General features: G+C 42.4%; 1 protein-coding gene across 18 annotated transcripts in view; it reads right to left on the minus strand.

Moving 5' to 3' along the window:
- Positions 1-18456, minus strand: part of si:ch211-285f17.1 (sickle tail protein) — a 115760-nt gene that overhangs the window by 24970 nt on the left and 72334 nt on the right. For 12 of the 18 annotated variants that reach the window (XM_035956389.2, XM_055006959.1, XM_035956386.2 and 9 more), the window contains exons 3-4: positions 4828-4908; positions 3576-3771 (exon numbers count right to left, since the gene is read on the minus strand). In XM_035956389.2, the coding sequence (XP_035812282.2) occupies positions 3576-3771; positions 4828-4908 (277 nt within the window). Of the gene's footprint in view, positions 1-2432; positions 2567-3575; positions 3772-4827; positions 4909-10200; positions 10352-18456 lie in introns of those variants that run through there. The other 6 variants (XM_023288333.3, XM_035956396.2, XM_035956397.2 and 3 more) reach the window with 3 other exon arrangements.

Below are 18456 nucleotides of genomic sequence, written 5' to 3' on the forward strand. Positions count from 1 at the left end.
CCCGTTTCTCCCCCAGACGGTAATCTTGCTGTTTTTCAAATGCTGAAGAAGTTCAGTCGAGCTTGCAGCGTTAATCTGTTGGTGCAAATACGACATTTCACGCAGCTCCTTAACGGTTAAAAAAAAAAAGAAAAAAAACCTGATTACAAACCGGTAGAAGGCTTTTACAGTTAAGCTGTTGCACAATGTCTTGACTTAGCAACCCACATTAGTGATCAGTTTGGATTAATGTCACAGTGGAAAACAACGCCAAAACAGAACTGGCAGGTGTGTTGCAGTTTGAGTGAGCCAAAAACACTTCTGATACTTGATTTTACTAAAAATGAAATTTATCTGCAGAATTTCTGCCTGTCACAACACAGTAGTCAATGTCTGGTCATGAAAGCTATCTCAGTGCTGACTTTAATCCACACTAAAATAAGCACAAATCTATAGACTGTATATAAAACATGGATGCAGTCTTTGGGTCTGGAAAGTGAAGCCAATGTGGAAGTGACTTAAACCTGTATTTTTGTGAACAACCAACAGGGGATTTGTCCTCTAACTGCAAGAAGAAGTTCAATGATATAGAACTTTATAAGAAAATGATTATATTTCTCACTTGATTTATTACTTTAATGAACATCTTCCCAACAAGTTTATGTCTCAATCGCTAGTTTTAAATCTCCTTCAATACAGCATGATGTTCAATTTGTAAATGATGGTTCTATTTAGAATTAAATAGCTAATATTGCAAGGTATTATTGTGGGGATGGCTATCTTTGTGGTTGTTATTGTTTGAGCAATTGTATGAGCAGGTTTCCAAATATAAAATACAGGGACGGTCAACTTCCAAACTCAAGGTTTTAAAGCAGTACTCCACAAATCAATGGGTGATTGTGGCACATGTAAACATTGCTCTTAATTCACCATTTGTACTACTAAACCCTGTCTAAGATAAACAGAACACACCTATCTTTTGATTTTGCTGATTGGGTTTGTGTTGAATGGTGCAACTTGGCTCATGTCATTTACAATCACAATTTCTGAATTACGAAAAGATCATTTTGGCTTTTCAAATGGGCTTCAAAATGCATTCTAGCCTGAATTGTGGGACAGAGGGCATCAAAAATCAAAGTGCATCACAAATAGAGTTCTTCTGTGTATAGTTTTCCAGCAGATTTTCATTTGCGTATTTGCAAGAGGTGTAACCTTGCATGAAATTTTCCACTCGACTCCTGCAAATATTACAGGATGGTGTACATTCAACTGAAAAGCAGACAAATTAATTGATATTAAAATTGTGATCTGGGGCAGGAATTGAGGACAAAAGCAGGGCCATGTGCTGATAAGGGTGGAACAGCACAAGTTGTGCATCAAAAAAAAACCAAAGCTTGAACCTCTGAACTCTGGGTGGGGCATCTGTACTGTGCTTTACAAAAACAGATGTCTCTCCCACAAAATTTATGGACACGCCCACACTGCACTTGTATAAACAATGCCAGGAGGAAAAAAACACATTTCTATTTCCAGTCTCTGATTCATAGCTCCAAACTGTATTATATAAGCAATCTGTGGCAACAATAGGGCTTAATGAAATGATCAAAGAGGCTAAATGAGTTTGTGCTTGCTCATATTTCATACAAATCATCCAGACTGTCACTTTTCATAAAGTGCAGAGACAAACGACGCGACGTGATTCATTTTGATGTCACTTTTGCATTTGTGCGCTGAAAATAGTCTTGCTTTAGAGAATAAGGAGGTATGGTTCTACTTGGTGAAACCCCATAAAAGGGCCTAGCCAGTAAAAGCTACCAGATGTTGGTGAAATATTATACAAGATCCTACATGCTCCACGAGACAGAGTGAGACAGACAGAGGGCAAATCCAGGAAATAAAATTGCTGAGTCTATCCAGTGCTCTTTCTGGTCTGTCTGGGTTCCTGTGTAGTAATAACTTAACAAAGTGCCCATTTGCAGAATAACTTCATCTTTCCCCTGAGAGCTGTTATGTTAACACTCGGCCGGTTTTCATCCAGATGTGAGCAACTAGAGCGAACGAGTTTGATGACAAAGCGCCATTGATCGAGCACGCGTTATGAACGCTGCACTTCTTTAGCATTCATATTATTTGCTGCAATTATATTGAATAGCTCAGCTATAACGAGGAAGAGTGCTACATTCCAGAGCATCTGGTTTCACTGAGAATTGGAAACAAATGGCCGGTGGGTTTTCTGACCAAATGGGCACAGCAGAGCAGAGGTTTATACATCTCTGCAGTGAAACGTAAAAGCTGAAACTAAAACAGCTATGGAAATATCCTCCTGTGTCCGTTGATGTAAATGCAAAGTTTAAAGTGCAAGAAAAAGGTAGTAAAACACTATATTACAGCCACAAAATACAATACTCTGAGATACACTTGATGCAACGCTCTAGAACGAATATGATACTCACTTAAGAGGTTTTAAGGATTTTCCTGTTTTCAGCTGATGCCCTTGAAAAGACCACGCCGAAACTCCTGCAGCAGCAGATACTAGGAAGCCCCAAATGTCCGTTGGGACTAAGTGAAGCGTGTTCCTGAGTGTTTGTGTGTCTGAGACTGTGGGAGGGACACTGTCGTAAAGTGGTGCCCCTCTTTTTTTCCCTCCTCCCCCTTCATCACACCATAACCCCCCACTGTCCTAACGCTTTGTCCTCATGTTTTTTGAAGTTTTGAGAGAGCGAGTGATGGAGCATGTGTGTTCCTGTGCATGCGTGTGTTGTAAAACCTTTTAGTTGTGTTGTTTCTGCATGAGCTTTTCTGCTTCTCAAGCTAAGCAACAGACACTACCGAAAAAAGCAGAAAACAACACCCTGCAGTTTCATTCATTTTCACTTTTGGTCAAAAGGCACGCCACTCACATGCTTTCCTATTATCCAATAGCAGATGGCGTGCTGAGTTGTGAGCTATGCTTGAAAACTTAGACTGAGAGTGATGCAAAGCGTTTGAGAGTTCTCAAACTCTTTGCATCACTCTCAGCCTAGTACTGCAACCTAGTTCTGCACAGCTTCCACACAACGCTCTTTCTGCATATGTATGCAAATGAAGCACCATGTGTTGATAAGACGACCCATTTCTAATCCTGTCAATAACACGATGGCATACTGTGGATGCTTTGCCCTATCTTTCACTACAGAAGAAATGAATTATAATTAAAACAAAACTGCAAGCTGAGGTGGAGAGAAGATGGAAAGAGAAGAGTAGAAGATCCTGACTGTAAAGGTAAAACTGTGAGATCATGGTGTAGTGAGGAGATACTGCAGAGTTCTTAAATTATGCCAATATTATGCTAAAACAGCCTTATCAAACATGATTAATGCTACTTTACTAATCTCTCAGCTTATTCACAAAGTCAATTAAAAATGTGAAGATTTCAGATATCGTTTTTATTCTCAATAAATTCTAAATAGACCAGTTAAGCGGAAAAACAGCATCGCAAGACAGCTAATTGAACTCTTTTGTTGTCAACAACATGCAGCAAAGCCTAATCAAAGTACAAAGGCATTTTCTCAACTAACTAAACTCTCATCAACCCAAAAGTTGAACAAACGACGTACCTAGTGAGCGGTCCTTTGTCTGGTTGGTTGATCGCACCACAGGCAGGCTGGCACGAACCCGACTGCCGCGGGTGAAGGTTGTGGGCGCATCAGTCTCGGACATGGCGTCCAGCGATTCCAGGGAGGCCAGGGAGAGGTGGTCGACCTGGTCGCCGACACTGGGCTGGGGGCTGGGGCCGTGCTTTGGGCTTCTGCTCTGGAGTGGGAGGCACATGGAAACAAAACAGTAAGGGTGAGACCATGGAGATGCTCTACACAAGAAAATGTTACACATGCATCTCAAACTGACAAAAATTTAAAATTTTACACTGAACACACTCTTCAAAACAGGATGCAACTGGTAGAGTGGAAAATAACGCTGTATTGTATATGCAAAGTGTGTTTTGAGTCACGCCTTCTTTGACAAGCAGGAGTAAAGAAACTTTGATGTTTACTTTGGCTAAAAACATTGCAGTCATGCAAATGTGCACAGAAATGTTATCACTGTGGGTCACTACTGCATGCCAACACAAATAAAGTTATCACATTTCTTCAAGTTTCTAATCATACCACAGGATTCGCCACTTCAAAACACCTGCATGATAGTACGGTTAGTAAAGATACTAGCAGAGACACACTGAAAGAGATCAAACAACCTCCTACAATGTGAGTCCAGAGGATGAAATTCATTTCAACCACTGATTAAGGATCAGGAATTGTGTCATCACAACTTTAAGATCAGTCCTGCGTTCTGTAATCAGAGCTGCATGACGTGGCATCCTCGAGCCACGGCTACAATAAGACGATGTGTGACATGACTACAGAGCCCATTGAGTTATTGTGCGGCGCTGTAAGGTGATCTGCACCACAGGGACGAGATAGGACCGACACCGAGGGGTCAGTGAACACTGGGCTCTTTATGAAAAGCTCATCTTCCCTGGCAGCTGCAGAGCTAATGTAGCGGGAGACACGAGGCCGGGTCCTTCTGGTTATCTTCAACCCACCTGCGAGCACATGCTGCTGTTCGCTCGCACTTATATGTGTACAGACAAATAAAGAATTTAAGCGCTTTATATTAAGTGCAGTTGACATTTGTGGGTGCTTTCGGGGCCACAAGTGGTTCATCCAGCCGAGGTGGGCTGGCAGGCACAGACAGGGCAGACGCTTGGAGACACGGAAGAGTTGGGAACATGGTCGCACAGCTGATGTTAGTGACACACACACACACACACACACACACACAGGATGCAGATAAGATAAAACAGCGACTAACTCTGTGGGGCAATTGGATTTTCATCAAATACCTCTGAATGTCAAGCTCAGAGTGAAGGGAGGAGAGCATGCCCTGCAAAGACTGATGGGAGAAAACAGAAAAAGCAAATGGCTAAGAAATGCCAGTGGGAGGCTGAGATGGAAAAAGAGATCAAACAAAACAGAAGAACCATGGAAACAAATCAACAGCAGGTGAAAGAAGAAAAAGCTGAAAGGAGAACTTAGATGCAAAGATATCTTCAACATGATCTAACAGTATTTACTTTCAAAGCACTTACCGCTTTTTATAAGCCCATGTGAGTCCGCCGAAATCCTACAAATCCCACCTCTTAACAGTTTCTAGTATTACAATAATTGCTGCCATTTTTTGCAGATTCTTGTTTGAATAAAAGAACATTTCAGTTTATCACATCCCCATGTGATAACTGCTGAATCAGTGTGCGAGCGTTTCTCAGATGCACCTTCACCAGGCAAAACTGCTGAGCCATCACTCAACTTCTGTTAATTCCATTAAAATACGCTTAGGTTGCAGCACCCAGGGATTAAAAATAATGAATAAGAAGGTGCCCCTGCGTTGTGAATACATGATGATAGCAACCTTTTAAAACAACAGAGGTCACATGGAGTTAACATGCCACCTGAAACCAGACATGTGTTGGGAATTTAATCTGAACACTGAATGATTTATGAGCTCGTCCAGTGATGGTGGGTTCGAGCAGCCCTCCCACACTGCTCTTCTATCTTCTCGTGCGCTTCTGTGTTACGCTGCGAGTGTTGAATCATAGTGGCGTCTTCCATCACCTGTAGGTAGCAATTATGTCAGAGTGGTCTGGCAGCGTAATCCAGTATTTTCAGAGACACTAAAGTGGAAGAGAAGGAACCCGCATTCAAACTATAACTTGTTTAGACGTTTACTTAACTATCACATTGCTGAGTTTGATGCAGGGATACAGAGTATTGGATTTCTGCCAACTTCTTCACACAAAGCAAAATGTTTTTCAAATGTACATAATAACTGGGCAAAATACAAAAACTACTTAAATGCAAAACATGCCATATTTAATGTCAACACCTTCACATAATGCAAAACAAGTAAATAAATGTTATCATGTGGTGCCCTTGTCCTGAGGACTGAGTGCTAACTATTACTCAGCGTCGTATTTTCTGCCTGTCAATGTTAATTTTGGGCAGAAATTTCATTTTAGAGCCTCTATCAGACGATACTCATGATGATGATGATGATATCATTGTGGATCCCTGTAGCTTCTTGTATTTTTTGTGGGAAAAACCTTCCACGTGAAGGTAATAAATGCTGCGCCATCAGATATCAGATCACATACGGCTGACATAAGGAATATAGCTGCGCAACCTATAAATTGAAAAACTAAACTTAAATTACTCACGTTGTTAATGTATTTGGTTGGAATCATTACATCATTAAAACAACTACATAAAATTATTTCGTATTGGTCTGAATGCTCTAAGCATTTTGCACTGTACTCCTGTCAGACAAAGGTAGCTGAATAATGTCTTCCATATTAAACTGTAATGGAGCAGAGGAGAAATGGAGTTTTATGAAAAATAAATTTGCACAGAGTTACAAGAGTCATTATATATGTCTATCATGCTAAAAAGTGTTTATGTTAAGCTAAGCTAACCTTGTCCTGGTTTCAGTAGCTCAACATTTAAAAACTTCAAGCTTTTGTTAACATGACCATATAGCGTTTTTTATATGCCGGAAGACATATCATGAACAACATACGCAATAAGTGCAATGGCTGAGCAATCCTGTTCATTTGTGGTTTGGGGCTTTCCGTATAACTATTCCTCATCAGAATCAGTTTACAGTTCCAACGTGTAAAGCTGAGTTAGTCCAGTATTACAACTTGACCTTGTGTGGCCTAGTTTTACAGTGTTTGAGCAGAGTCCTTGGTGAGCCGGTGTGCTCAAGCTGCAGCAACTAATTTTATGCATTAGGACATTCTGAAGGAAGCAACAGCTTTGACTAACATGTAAGCCATTTAGGGGCGAGAATGGCTTATTTTGGAAATAAAACATGTAAAAATATGTGTTTTGGACACACTGAGATGAGTTTTTAGGTGTTTACTCAATAACCGGAGAGGGATATTTTGAAACTTTCTCTTATTTTCAAAATTAGACTAATTAAAACTGTTGCTTCCCACCTGCTAAATTTCAGGAAAATGCTCCAATAGACACAGTGTGACAGTTGAATTGCACAGGGAATAAAGACTGTTAAAGCAGAAAGAATCAAATATAAAGCAGGAGGAAATTGCAAGTGAGACCTCCTAGCTCCATGTGGAAAGGCGTAATTAAGTTAAACCACTCCACACCAGTCCACATCTGACAAATGAGGTGTCCCCTCCAAAGGTCAACAGTTTAGTTCAGATGAACTTCTCTCTCTCTGTCTCCTTCACTCTTTCTGCTGCATCCATGCATAGATCATCAATCTGACAGCGGCTACATATAATACAGCCAAAGAGGCTCACGTCTAAAGACACTAACCGCTTCCTGGTTGGAGGTCCAGATGTGAAAGCTGCAGGTCAACCGCTGATTAGCACCGTAAAACCTGCTCCAACCCGCTCACACCTACAGTACATTCCACACCAGCGATCTCCCTCAAGTCGAAACCGTGCAGCCTTTGATTCTGCTTTTTCAGCAGCGACTCCCTTCTGTACACCACATTGGCTCTGACAGCTATGATGAATGTGGACCTGAGACACCGACATTAGCTTGTATACAGGAGTATGACAAGTTATGAAGTCATGAAAAGAGCCCCTTGGGAAGGAACGTGTCGAGAAAATAAAGCTTGAATGTGTCAGAGAAATCAGAAAACATCTGCTTCGATGATGTTGGGTTGTCTGAGGATCTGCTGCAGTCAACGTCAGCAGGTTGTGAAAGACGACAGAGTCAAATAGGGAGAGCAGATCTGGGAAGAAATCAGAGGAATTTGTCTCTAAATCTAGATGCTGTGTTGCCAAACCCTTACCTCAGGCTATCACACCTTTTAAAAAGTGTCTTGAAAACTTACAGGATCTTTATTTTGAATGAATGACAAGGAAAACACGTGAGTATGTGATGAGAAGGCAAATGCTTGTGGAGAAAAGAAATCCAAGTTAAAAGTAGTTCTCTGACTGTCCATGTGTGTGTTTGAGAGAAAGAGGGATACAAAGAGAGACGGAGTGCGTGCATGAGTGACTCAAGCTATTGTTCCAGAAAATCTGACCCGAACCCAGGACATCCTGCAAACATTTATGCAACAGTGGTTTTGACAAACACTACACTGTCACCACAAAGAAAGCTAAGGTCTGTGTGTCTGCGCTACCAAAATATATGCAATATCCAAACTCCATAGGTCTTACGTGTGATTTACTGGACACTGTGCAGTGCACTCTCTCTTTTAACTGTATTTCCATCTCATGCATGTACAGTACAGCTGCTTTTCCCTGCGACCTGTCACCTGTCTTGACTATTACAAAGTCACTTTCGAGCTGAAGGGACAATGTTACGTGATTTCACAAAGCACAGTAGATTATGTTATATCATGCGGCCCCCGTCTTAGCTTCTGACAGGCTGACACGCGGAGCCGAGCCGGGGCGATTAAAGTAAATTACGATTGTTAAGAATAATGGCAGCCCCCATCAGGAGCCTGCTGTGTCACTCATGGAGATTTAAGTACAGACATAGCCTCAAAAGCTGCCAGATCATCATGCACCACACCTGCTGCCAGTCCACACAAAGCACACTGATTGGTGCCTACTTTCTTATATAATCAATATAGCCAGGGTGATAATAGCTTTCTCTTAACACAGCCTAGTTTCAACTTAAGAAAGACAGCATTTGTCTGATTTCTTGGTAGTCATGTTGATATTTTGCACATTCGGGCTTTGAGATCTGTGACAAATGATGCACTGCAGATTTCACGCACCATCCAAAGAAAGTTCATTTGTGGATGTGTTTCTCTGCAGCCGCTACGAGTACAATAGAGTGCATTCACATTTCATGTGTTGTGTACACAGAGAAAGTGAACACACACACACACACACACACACACACACACACACCCTGAGGAACAGGTTTCATTCACTCATTCTATATTGTCTTTCTAGATGTGAAAGAATGTAAACATACGAGTGAAGGTGGAAGCTTGAGTGCCGTGAAACACCAGCTCCGGCGTCGCGAGCACGACTTTCCACTTAAGATGCTAATTTGGCTCGAGCTCTGGGGAGCGGAAATAGAGCTAACTGTAATTACCTGGCCTGATCGGCGTGGCAAACACATAAACAGAAGACGGTGGCTCTGCAGACTGTTAACCCCTTACTCAGCTCGTCTCACTCTGACATGCTATTCCACTTAAACCGCCGAGTCTTGCAAAGTTAATGCGGTAAGAGTCGGGTTTGAGTAAAATGCTTTATGCGTTAGTGTTCCAGAGTGAGACATTAAATCAAATCTGTGGTTACTTCCTCTTTATAAATCCATTTATCTATTCCATGGTGGCAGAAGTTCAACAAAGCAAGCACAAAACTGGTAGTTAATTGAAAACACACACGTGAGAATGTAAAACTCAGTGCCGCTGCAGTTCTACACAGCTCCAAAGCATAAAGCCCCTGTCAATCAAGCCGTCTGTATGCTGTCTGTGGACACACCATCATCCTTTGTCTTCCATTGCCTAAATGACATTATACCAAAATCCCTCAGTCATCCATTCCCATTCATTGCCACCACATCCCTCTCTTGCTCCCTCCTCTGATGCATTCCTCCTCTAATCCCTCCATCACAATCCCCAGATGACCTTTCAGAGAGTCGGGTTCGTTTGGTTAATTGGTGCGTTCATTTAGGCGACTTTATAGCATCCACAGTCAGGTGCAGACTTTGTGGCGGTTCAAGACCCGCTGTTTACAACTTGATCATCAAAATATCACATATTTATATGCAGAACAACAAACAAGCGCCATTATTCATTGATAAATATTACATTGACAAGTATCACATAATCAGGCAGATTATTCAGACTGCAAATGAAGTGCATAATCACAACAGAAACACAATACCGTGTCTGTTGACCCATTTCAGAAAGGAGGCAAGATGACAATCTTACGCCACTTGTGACATTTTGAACAAGTGAGCAACACGGTCCGGTTGATTTTTATCCACTCGCACATGCATGAGTTAGTCAGTGTTATCACCAGCGGACATCACCGCCTCCTCTGAATGAGCATGAGTCCACTTTGTGTAAGCAGGAAGCACAGAATGCTGTCTTCATCTGGTTCTGTCATGCCAGGGGTAATCTAACTTAAAAAACAATGTAGGCAAAAAGCGTGTTTTAGATCATCTTAGAAGTATAAACAGTATTTACCATGCTCAAAAAGTGGCAATCCTCCTTCGCCAGCAACTTCCATGTGGAAACTCCCTGGTCTAAGGGAAGCAGGGTCTCTTCCTCCACTGTTATTTCAGCCCTTGAAGCTCTTGCTCTGTACGACTGCCCTGTCCTGCTCCACTGTCCTCTCTTTCAGCTCTACATCACAGCGGATGCCCCCCTCCTCAACCCTCCCACCCTCCCGCCATCCAACGCACACACACCACCCCCACATCCCTAACGATCCAGCAGCACAATACAAACACAATCCACACCAGGCGGGCAGCAGGGGGGGAAGTCATTGTTTTCTATGTGTGCTTTTTACATTTGTGCACCATTGTGTGAGATTGGGGAATGAGGGGCAACTGAACGAATCATGATGCATAAATATTTCCTACTTTCAGGCCATTCTGGCAGGCCACAAGTAGAAGAACTGGTCCTTGCTTTAAACTCCATAAAGTTTCCATTGAGGGTTAAAAAAAAATGCGTTTCATCTTAAAACGACAGCCTCAACACTAATCCCCATGTCCAATCTCAGCTTCCATCTCATTGCCTCGAGGCTGTGACTGAAGACAGAGAGATGACACTTGTGTCCCCAAGGAGATAAGATGCCTCTCTTCCCTCCAGGATCCTGAGAGCCGGTGAAAGAAATACTCAGCAAAGCCCTTGTCCAGTAGCAGATATACTTGGGACAAACCCACAAATGCATGATTGTCATTGTGAAACGTTTTTGGGGAAACTTTAATGACTTCTCAGATCATTAAAAGAACAATTTGTGTTGCTCAAAGATTTTATGACAAGAAGCTGTGTTGTGGTTTCAGCCCTGTACTCAAGCCAAAGTGTTGCATAAGATAACAGGCCCAGACTCACACTAAGTCTGACAGATCATGTACCAGCCTTGCATGCGATGATTTGCACACATCTATGAATGTGTGTCCCATTCTCACCAGCTCTCTTACCAAACAAACACATTCAAAGTATCTGCTGACGGGGTTGCAGAGGCGCGATCTGTCCAGACTCGCTCTTTAATATCCCTTTATCAAGAGCAAGACATATTTCATAGTTCTGAACACTTGGATCGTCCCAGAATAGCACAATGAATGTTTGATTAACTCACACGCACAGAGGATTCCTTCACAGTGAAATGCAAAGTGGACAGAGCCATGCTCACATTTCAGACCGTCCATTTATTCAACACGTCTTCACATGAACCTGGGCTGTCTCCAGAAAGCATCTCTCTCTCTCTCTCTCTGGTGGTAAAATAAAGGACCTTCCATGTCTAATTTAAGCCTCCCTCCGTGTGCATCTGAGAATGAGTGTGTGTGGCTCTGAGCCTGTGGTCACCGGACAAAGAGGGCTTTCTTCTCTTCAGAGGGATCAGAGTCATGTATCCTGTACATGATGTTACTCACACACAAACCGATCAGCCACAACATTAAAACCACTGACAGGTGGAGGGAATAACATGGATAATCTGGTTAGGATGCAATGTTCTGCTGGGAAAATGGGCTCCTGGTATTCATGTGGATGTTTCTTTGACAGGTACGACCCACTTAAGCACACAAGGCACACCCCAACATGCAGCAGCCCGACCCGACAGCCGCCCACACTTCAGAAACGTGTTTGAGGACCACGACCAAGAGCCCAAAGAGCTGCATGAACTCCCAAGTACCCAATCCAATCAAGAATCCATGAGATGTGCCGGAACAAGTCCGATCCGCTGAGGGATCAATCTGCAACCCACAGGACCTAGAGGATCCACAGCCAATGTATCAGCAGCAGAGCACGTCCAGAGACCTGTGTCTGTGTCCAACGCAATATTAGGCAGGTAGTTTTAATGTTATGGCTGATCAGGGAGCATATTTGTAGCATTGTTAAAGCTAAAGTTTCACACTCCGACTATTTGTTTACAGCGAACAGGTAAACGTTTCTGGTTTGAAGTCACAGTATTTTGTCAAGTGCCAAGCCTCCTTTTCGTCCCACGAAGCCAGCCCCGATAATGGCTTTGCTATTCATGCCTAATTAACAAGTCACCGTAGACCACACAGCTCCTCCGCCGAGCCTAAGATTTATTACACCCTCTCTCCCCGAGGAGAGTTTCTCACTGTCTGTACGTGTGTGTGTGTAAAAAAAAAAAGTAAAAATCTGATAGCAATAAGCTGAGGTTTTTATTAACCATGACAGGAATACAGTACATCCAGTGTTTCTGTATTTCCTGAATAAATGATCCATATTCTTTTTTTTTTCTCCTCACCCTGACTCGTGGTAACATATGGCATTCAGTATCCACTCCTGACACTAGTGACTTACTTTTGACCTCTAACAGAGACAATAACCAGCACTGCTCTCAGTGCACACAAGTTGTGACCTCTCAGCTTGAGATGATTCACTCATCCATATGCAATGAAACTCTCACTGTCAATAAACAACAGCAGCCATTGAGGCTTAAGGTGCTAAATCATCACCACGTTTTCCCAACACCGAGCTCTGGGCTCATGACTGACTTGTTTTGTAAGCTAACATGTTAACACTGCCATGTGTTAAAGCACCAACTAAACAGAATATACTGTAGCACGACTGTGTGAACACTTGTATATGTAAAACATAAGTCATAGTTGAGAGGTGCTGTGCCAACTGTAGCACTTACTCCCCTTCTGTCAAACCACATAATTTATCACTGATTGCATTAGCTGCTATATTCTCATCCTTCTATAAACAATTCCTCATACTCCAGGTGTTCTCTATCGTCTGTGTCATCTTGTTTCAACAAGAAAAACCTGTGTTCCCATTAGACTGCCTGAAAATTTATCTTAAACATTTACAACAGCAACTATTCTACCTTAGAGGAATGTTGTTGTTGTGGTTTTTAGGTTATTTTTGGCATTTTTTGTCTATTATATAAGGAAAACTGAAAGATATACAGCAAAAATCTGGGCTAGAATCAAATCCAGGCTGCACTAAGGACGCAGTTTAAATATACGATGCACGTGCCCTTCCAGGTGAGCTACCAGGACGCCCCACTGCTGAGCTTTTCTCTACGTACCCACACTCCACCCCTTTATCTCTGCTGAGAGGGCCGACTGGAAATACAGCGCAGGAGATCAAAATAAGGTCTGAGCCAGATGCTTAGACTTGGTCCTGTCAGCGGAGAAATCATCTTGGTGTGCTTCTGTCTCTGCTTTGCCTTTTGAAGTTAGGTTCATACCTTTGGCCCAAGGTGGAGTCCAGATGTTGGGCTGCATGCAAAGACTTGCAAAGCGGAGGTACAGATAGGAAAAACAAGCGGAGACGCACCTCTGCCTTGGTTCTTGGGGCCGCAAAGCCTGGAATCTTTTAATAAATGATGTAGAAAAATAGTTCATCATAAGAAGTTGTCTTTCTTCACTTACTGTAAATAAGAACTTACAGATATGTGTTTTCCTATTTGTTTGAAGAAAACATGCATGCTCTGCTCTGCAAACTGCGTCTTTATTACGTGCAAAGATAAGCCATAGCCGTTTCACTTCATGGTAATGAAAAGACTTTACCCATGATGAGGGTTACTTTGGAGTTCACACCCTTTGCCTGTACACAAAGCCCTGTTCCGCCGCCGCTTTTTCCGGTACAAAGTGTCTCTGATCGGACAAAATCAAATTTTAATAAAGCTGAGATCTAGTTTAAAAAAAAAAAAAAAATAATTACTGCATATTGAACATTGGCAACACCAAAAAATGGACAAAAACTATTGATGAAAACAAGCCACAAGTTCCAAAAAAGACTAGGAAGGAAGACAAGACACTCATTTTGTAGTAGCTTCCTTCAAATACCAAACCAAGCAGGTAAATCCAACTGGGAGAGTTGTGACATTTAGGAATAAAGAGCTTGTGGATTTAATCCCATAGTATTAGTGAGGATATTATATAGGCACTTTATGTAACTGCTGATTTTGCCAGTTTTTCTTGTCATGTATATACTATACTTTATTTTTGGCTAAACCATGGCTGCTGTACAGCTGCATCACTGTGCATTTGCAACAGCTGCTAGAAACTACTTTTATTACAGGCTCTTTCCTGTCACTATTTCATACCAAACCACATGGATGTGCAAACCTGACTACATGCATATTCACAAAGTGTTTCTAGCTTCTAGTCCCAACCAGCAACACCATTAAAGCTGTTGAGCACTGCGAATTGGGAATGAATTAGTGTGAATCAGCATATATTAAAACTGTCCTCTGCTGAACCTCTGAATTACCTCTTTGGCTCCTGTGTATTGGCATAGTTTAGCTGATTAGTAGTTTTGCAAAAGGGCTGCCAAACTGATAAAATACGTCATCATACGAATCTCCTCAGGCTGAAACTGCTGCATTGACGAACGGCCTTAACTGTACCCAAAGGAATGGAGGGGCGGAAGGTTAAAAATATGCCAGACGTTTCACCTACGTTCTCTGTAAATCAGTCAACTTTTCAGGATGCCTCACAACTACCTGCTTGATGAACCAGAGAAGCAACAACACAAACGGAGATAAGTCCGACTGCTGATTCTGCTACTAACCTAAACTAGGGCTAATACAGCTCTGTTACTTGTTCAAGAGAGCACTGAAAAGAGCTCAGACCTGATTAGCTGGTCTGATTAACGCGCTCGCATTGCATTTGAGACAGTGTGTAAAATTCTGTCTGGCTTGACTCATTATCAGCAGTGATCAGTGGCAGGTCCATGAGGGCCTTCTGTCAGAGTGGCTTAACACTCCCACCCCCCCACACAACGACACTCGGGATTAGACACAGCCTTGGCGCCACTCTGCAGACCACTTGTCATCTCGGTCGGAGGTGCTGCACCCCTGAAACCCCAAACCCCCGCCACGTAACCCCTGCTAACCGGGAGGTCAGCGCATGCCCGTCATTAACCTTGTGGCTCTTGTTTGTGTGCCTGAAGGTAGCTCTCAAAGTGTCGCTTCATGCAGAGGTGGCAGATGCTGTTAAAGACAACCGCTGCTCCTAGTTTTCAGAGTTGGATGACTAAACACAGACGTTTTGCTGCAGACCTGCTTGACACAGTCGCTGATTGTGTGATTTCAAATCACCAGGTACAATTTGTCCTACAATAAATACAATGCTTCACTATGCAGTGTCTGTTTTGTGATACTCTTGCCATCGCAGGGACATCATGCCAAGATTGGACGACAACAAATGATTCTTAGTTAAAAACAGGAACCATGCTCCCCCAAGACTAACACCGCCTCTATTCTTCTGTTCTCTGATCATTGCAGGGAGTTGATGCATGCTCGGAGCCAGTGTTATCTCTCTGACCTTGGTTCTAGGGAGCAAGAGTGTAGCAGGGCCAGGAACCCACAGAGCAAAGTATGTGGGAGACTGGCCAAATGTTGCAATGCCTTAAAAAAGACTCAGGGGGAGAGTTCACGGCGCATTTTGTGTCTATACTGACAAATTATTGCTATTTATGTAGCTGGGTTTAATATGGATTGTTGGGTTGCCATGTCATTGGCACTGATGTTGTAATTAAATGTGCCAATGCTTCCATGCTAAGTTCATATTACTGATCTGCTTCTGACATGATGCCCAGCTGCCAGTTCTGAAAAGTTTTCAAGTCATACTTTTTCAAAGTTTCTTCCAATTAGTGTTCCCAATGAAAGCCATGTTCTTGCCTTCTCAATGGATGTATGGTAAATGAAAGTGGTCATAACATGTAATATTTGTATGGAGTTAAAAGAATAAAGTATCATATCATCATAAACCCCTTTTGACTATATGTTTAACTTTGTAGAAAACCGTCAACTTGCCAATTAGATAAATGCTGGAAAAGAATCAACATCTAGCAGCATTTTGTGGTTTTTGATAACATCAACTATAAAGTTTTTTGCTTGCTGTTAAACTACGTTTAAACTGATTGCAGCAAAATCCATACAAGCAAGAAAATCAGGAGGAAAATTATGGCTCTAACGTCACAATATACTCCAGAATTGTCCCACCCTGCATACTTGGGAATCTTTTTGACTGACAACATTTGGCAAGTGATCCAATCCTGGTCTTAAAACATGATTAAACATCTTTCATCTGTGATATGATTTAAATTAACTAATAATGTCCTCAGTTACAAATCAATAAAACTTAAGAACAAAAGCTGTCATCAGCTTCTGCTTGGTGCACACAAACCTGACTTCACCTTTTCTAGAAAAACACAACCTGGAGGAGAACAACAGTATGAACACCTGCCAGAAAAATGTACCAGAAAACTACTTTACCCGTCCTGACACTCACACCGTTACCACAATCTCTGCTGTGATCGGCCAGTGGAATAATCACAGCATGGCGGTGACAGACCTGTCTGTCCGTTTGTCCGTCCGGCGCCCACAGCCGCAGACAGCTGTCCTAACATGGCTACTCCATTCTGCAGAGGAAACCCTTCGCCTGGGTAGTCACAGCTCATCACACACAGACACTGACACACAGGCGGAAGCAGGGAATTCAGTGTGTGTGTGTGTGTGTGTGTGTGTGTGTGTGTGTGTGTGTGTGTGTGTGTGTGTGTTTGTGATCGGTCAAGCAGTTCAGTTTGTCCTCGTCAAAAGCCCCCCGGGGCAGACAGAGCCGGGGTGAGAGGATGGGTGGCGGGATGTTATCTCATCTCCCCTGGGTGGGATCCAGGTCTTTGCAGGCCTGATGAGGAGTGGAGGAAATTAAACCACTCGCTTTTGTTGTGGGTTTAAGGATCACGGAAGAAGAAAGAGGAGCAGTACCTTATATAAGAATAAGTCAGCCAGTTTGTGTGTGTGGGTATTTGTTCTGGGAGGAGTGGGGTCATCCACTTCACAGACTGAAGCGATATCATCTTCCCAACCTCCGCTTGACCTTGATAAATCTCCGCCTTTGTAACTCAAACCTCCAGAGACATTTCCTCCTCACCTCTGAAGCATGCATTGCCACCGATGTTGATTTTCCTGTATGGTTGGGATCTTTAAATCTGTGTGAGAACGGTGGCAAGTCCTCCCCTTTTCCCACACAACACTATCTGTCACAGAATTCACCACAACACGAGCGAAAGTGGCTTATATTCTGGCTGCTTTCCTTCATTGCACAATAATCAAACCTCCTCAGGACACCAAGTGACAAACACTTCAATATACTTGTCATTATCACTTTTTCATTTGTGCCTGTGATGAATGATTGCGTTCATCTTGACATCCTGAATTAGATTATGCCAAATACGATCTTCAATCATCTTTTTTTTCCCATTTATCAGCGCTGACTTTATCTTGCCAGATATTCATGCACAAACCAGTCTGTTTTGTGACAGCATCTTGTATCTTCTTCCTTGACATAATAAATTCAAGAGCCATCGCCGCTCAAAATCTCATCCCACACATCTGAATAACATATGAGTGGTTTCGTTCCAAAATCACTTTAAATGTGTCATGTCTTTACAAACTTTATCTCTCTCATCTCATCTCAGCTGCTTTAAAGACAGAACTTCAAAGGGTCAAAAACTCAATACAATTTTACAGTAACTCCACCAATAAGAAAACAATGTCAGGTGACTCATAGCAAATAAGGACAGAGGACTCCAAACTATGTTCTCTATGACCCTGGAGTGACTCAGAATATATTTTTCATACGGGTTCAGACACAAACATAACAAGCTAATCTTCCTTGTGTTGCTTCTTATAACCCTGTGTGAAGTAAGCAAGCAGCTGGTCTTGTAAATAGCCAAAATGTGAGATACACATCCAACAGTCCTGGACACGTTACAAGCAATCTAATCACGGAAACAAGTCCATCGGAATGAGTCCATAGAAATTTACACATCTGACTGCACGCCAAGTATTAGATGTAAATGCAACACACACACACACAAAAAAAAAAATCCTCAGGAGCCAACCAGTGAAGCTCAGGAGCAGCAACTTCTCCACAGCAAGTTCCTATTCTGATCTTTTAAAGAGCCAATTGGACGCACAAAAGACATTTGCTGCAAATCTTCTTCTCAATTCTAATAATAACCAAACATGTAGTAACAACAGCAGCCAGTCATATAATCACCATCGACCATCACTGTCATGCAAGACACAGCATGTTATGTTATTACCATTAACGTCCGTCCACAACAGATAATTTGCTTTGCAATTACAGCTATATATCTGCCATCTCTGTTAAATTAGGAGAAGCTGCAGATGATTGCACCTTTGGGATAATCTGGAAGTGGTGACCTCAAGGCGTCGATGTGACTGAACATGAATAAGGTGGAGAAATTAGTTGCGACTCCATG

The sequence above is a fragment of the Amphiprion ocellaris genome, chromosome 22 (assembly GCF_022539595.1).
Source record: "Amphiprion ocellaris isolate individual 3 ecotype Okinawa chromosome 22, ASM2253959v1, whole genome shotgun sequence".
NCBI lineage: Eukaryota > Metazoa > Chordata > Actinopteri > Pomacentridae > Amphiprion > Amphiprion ocellaris.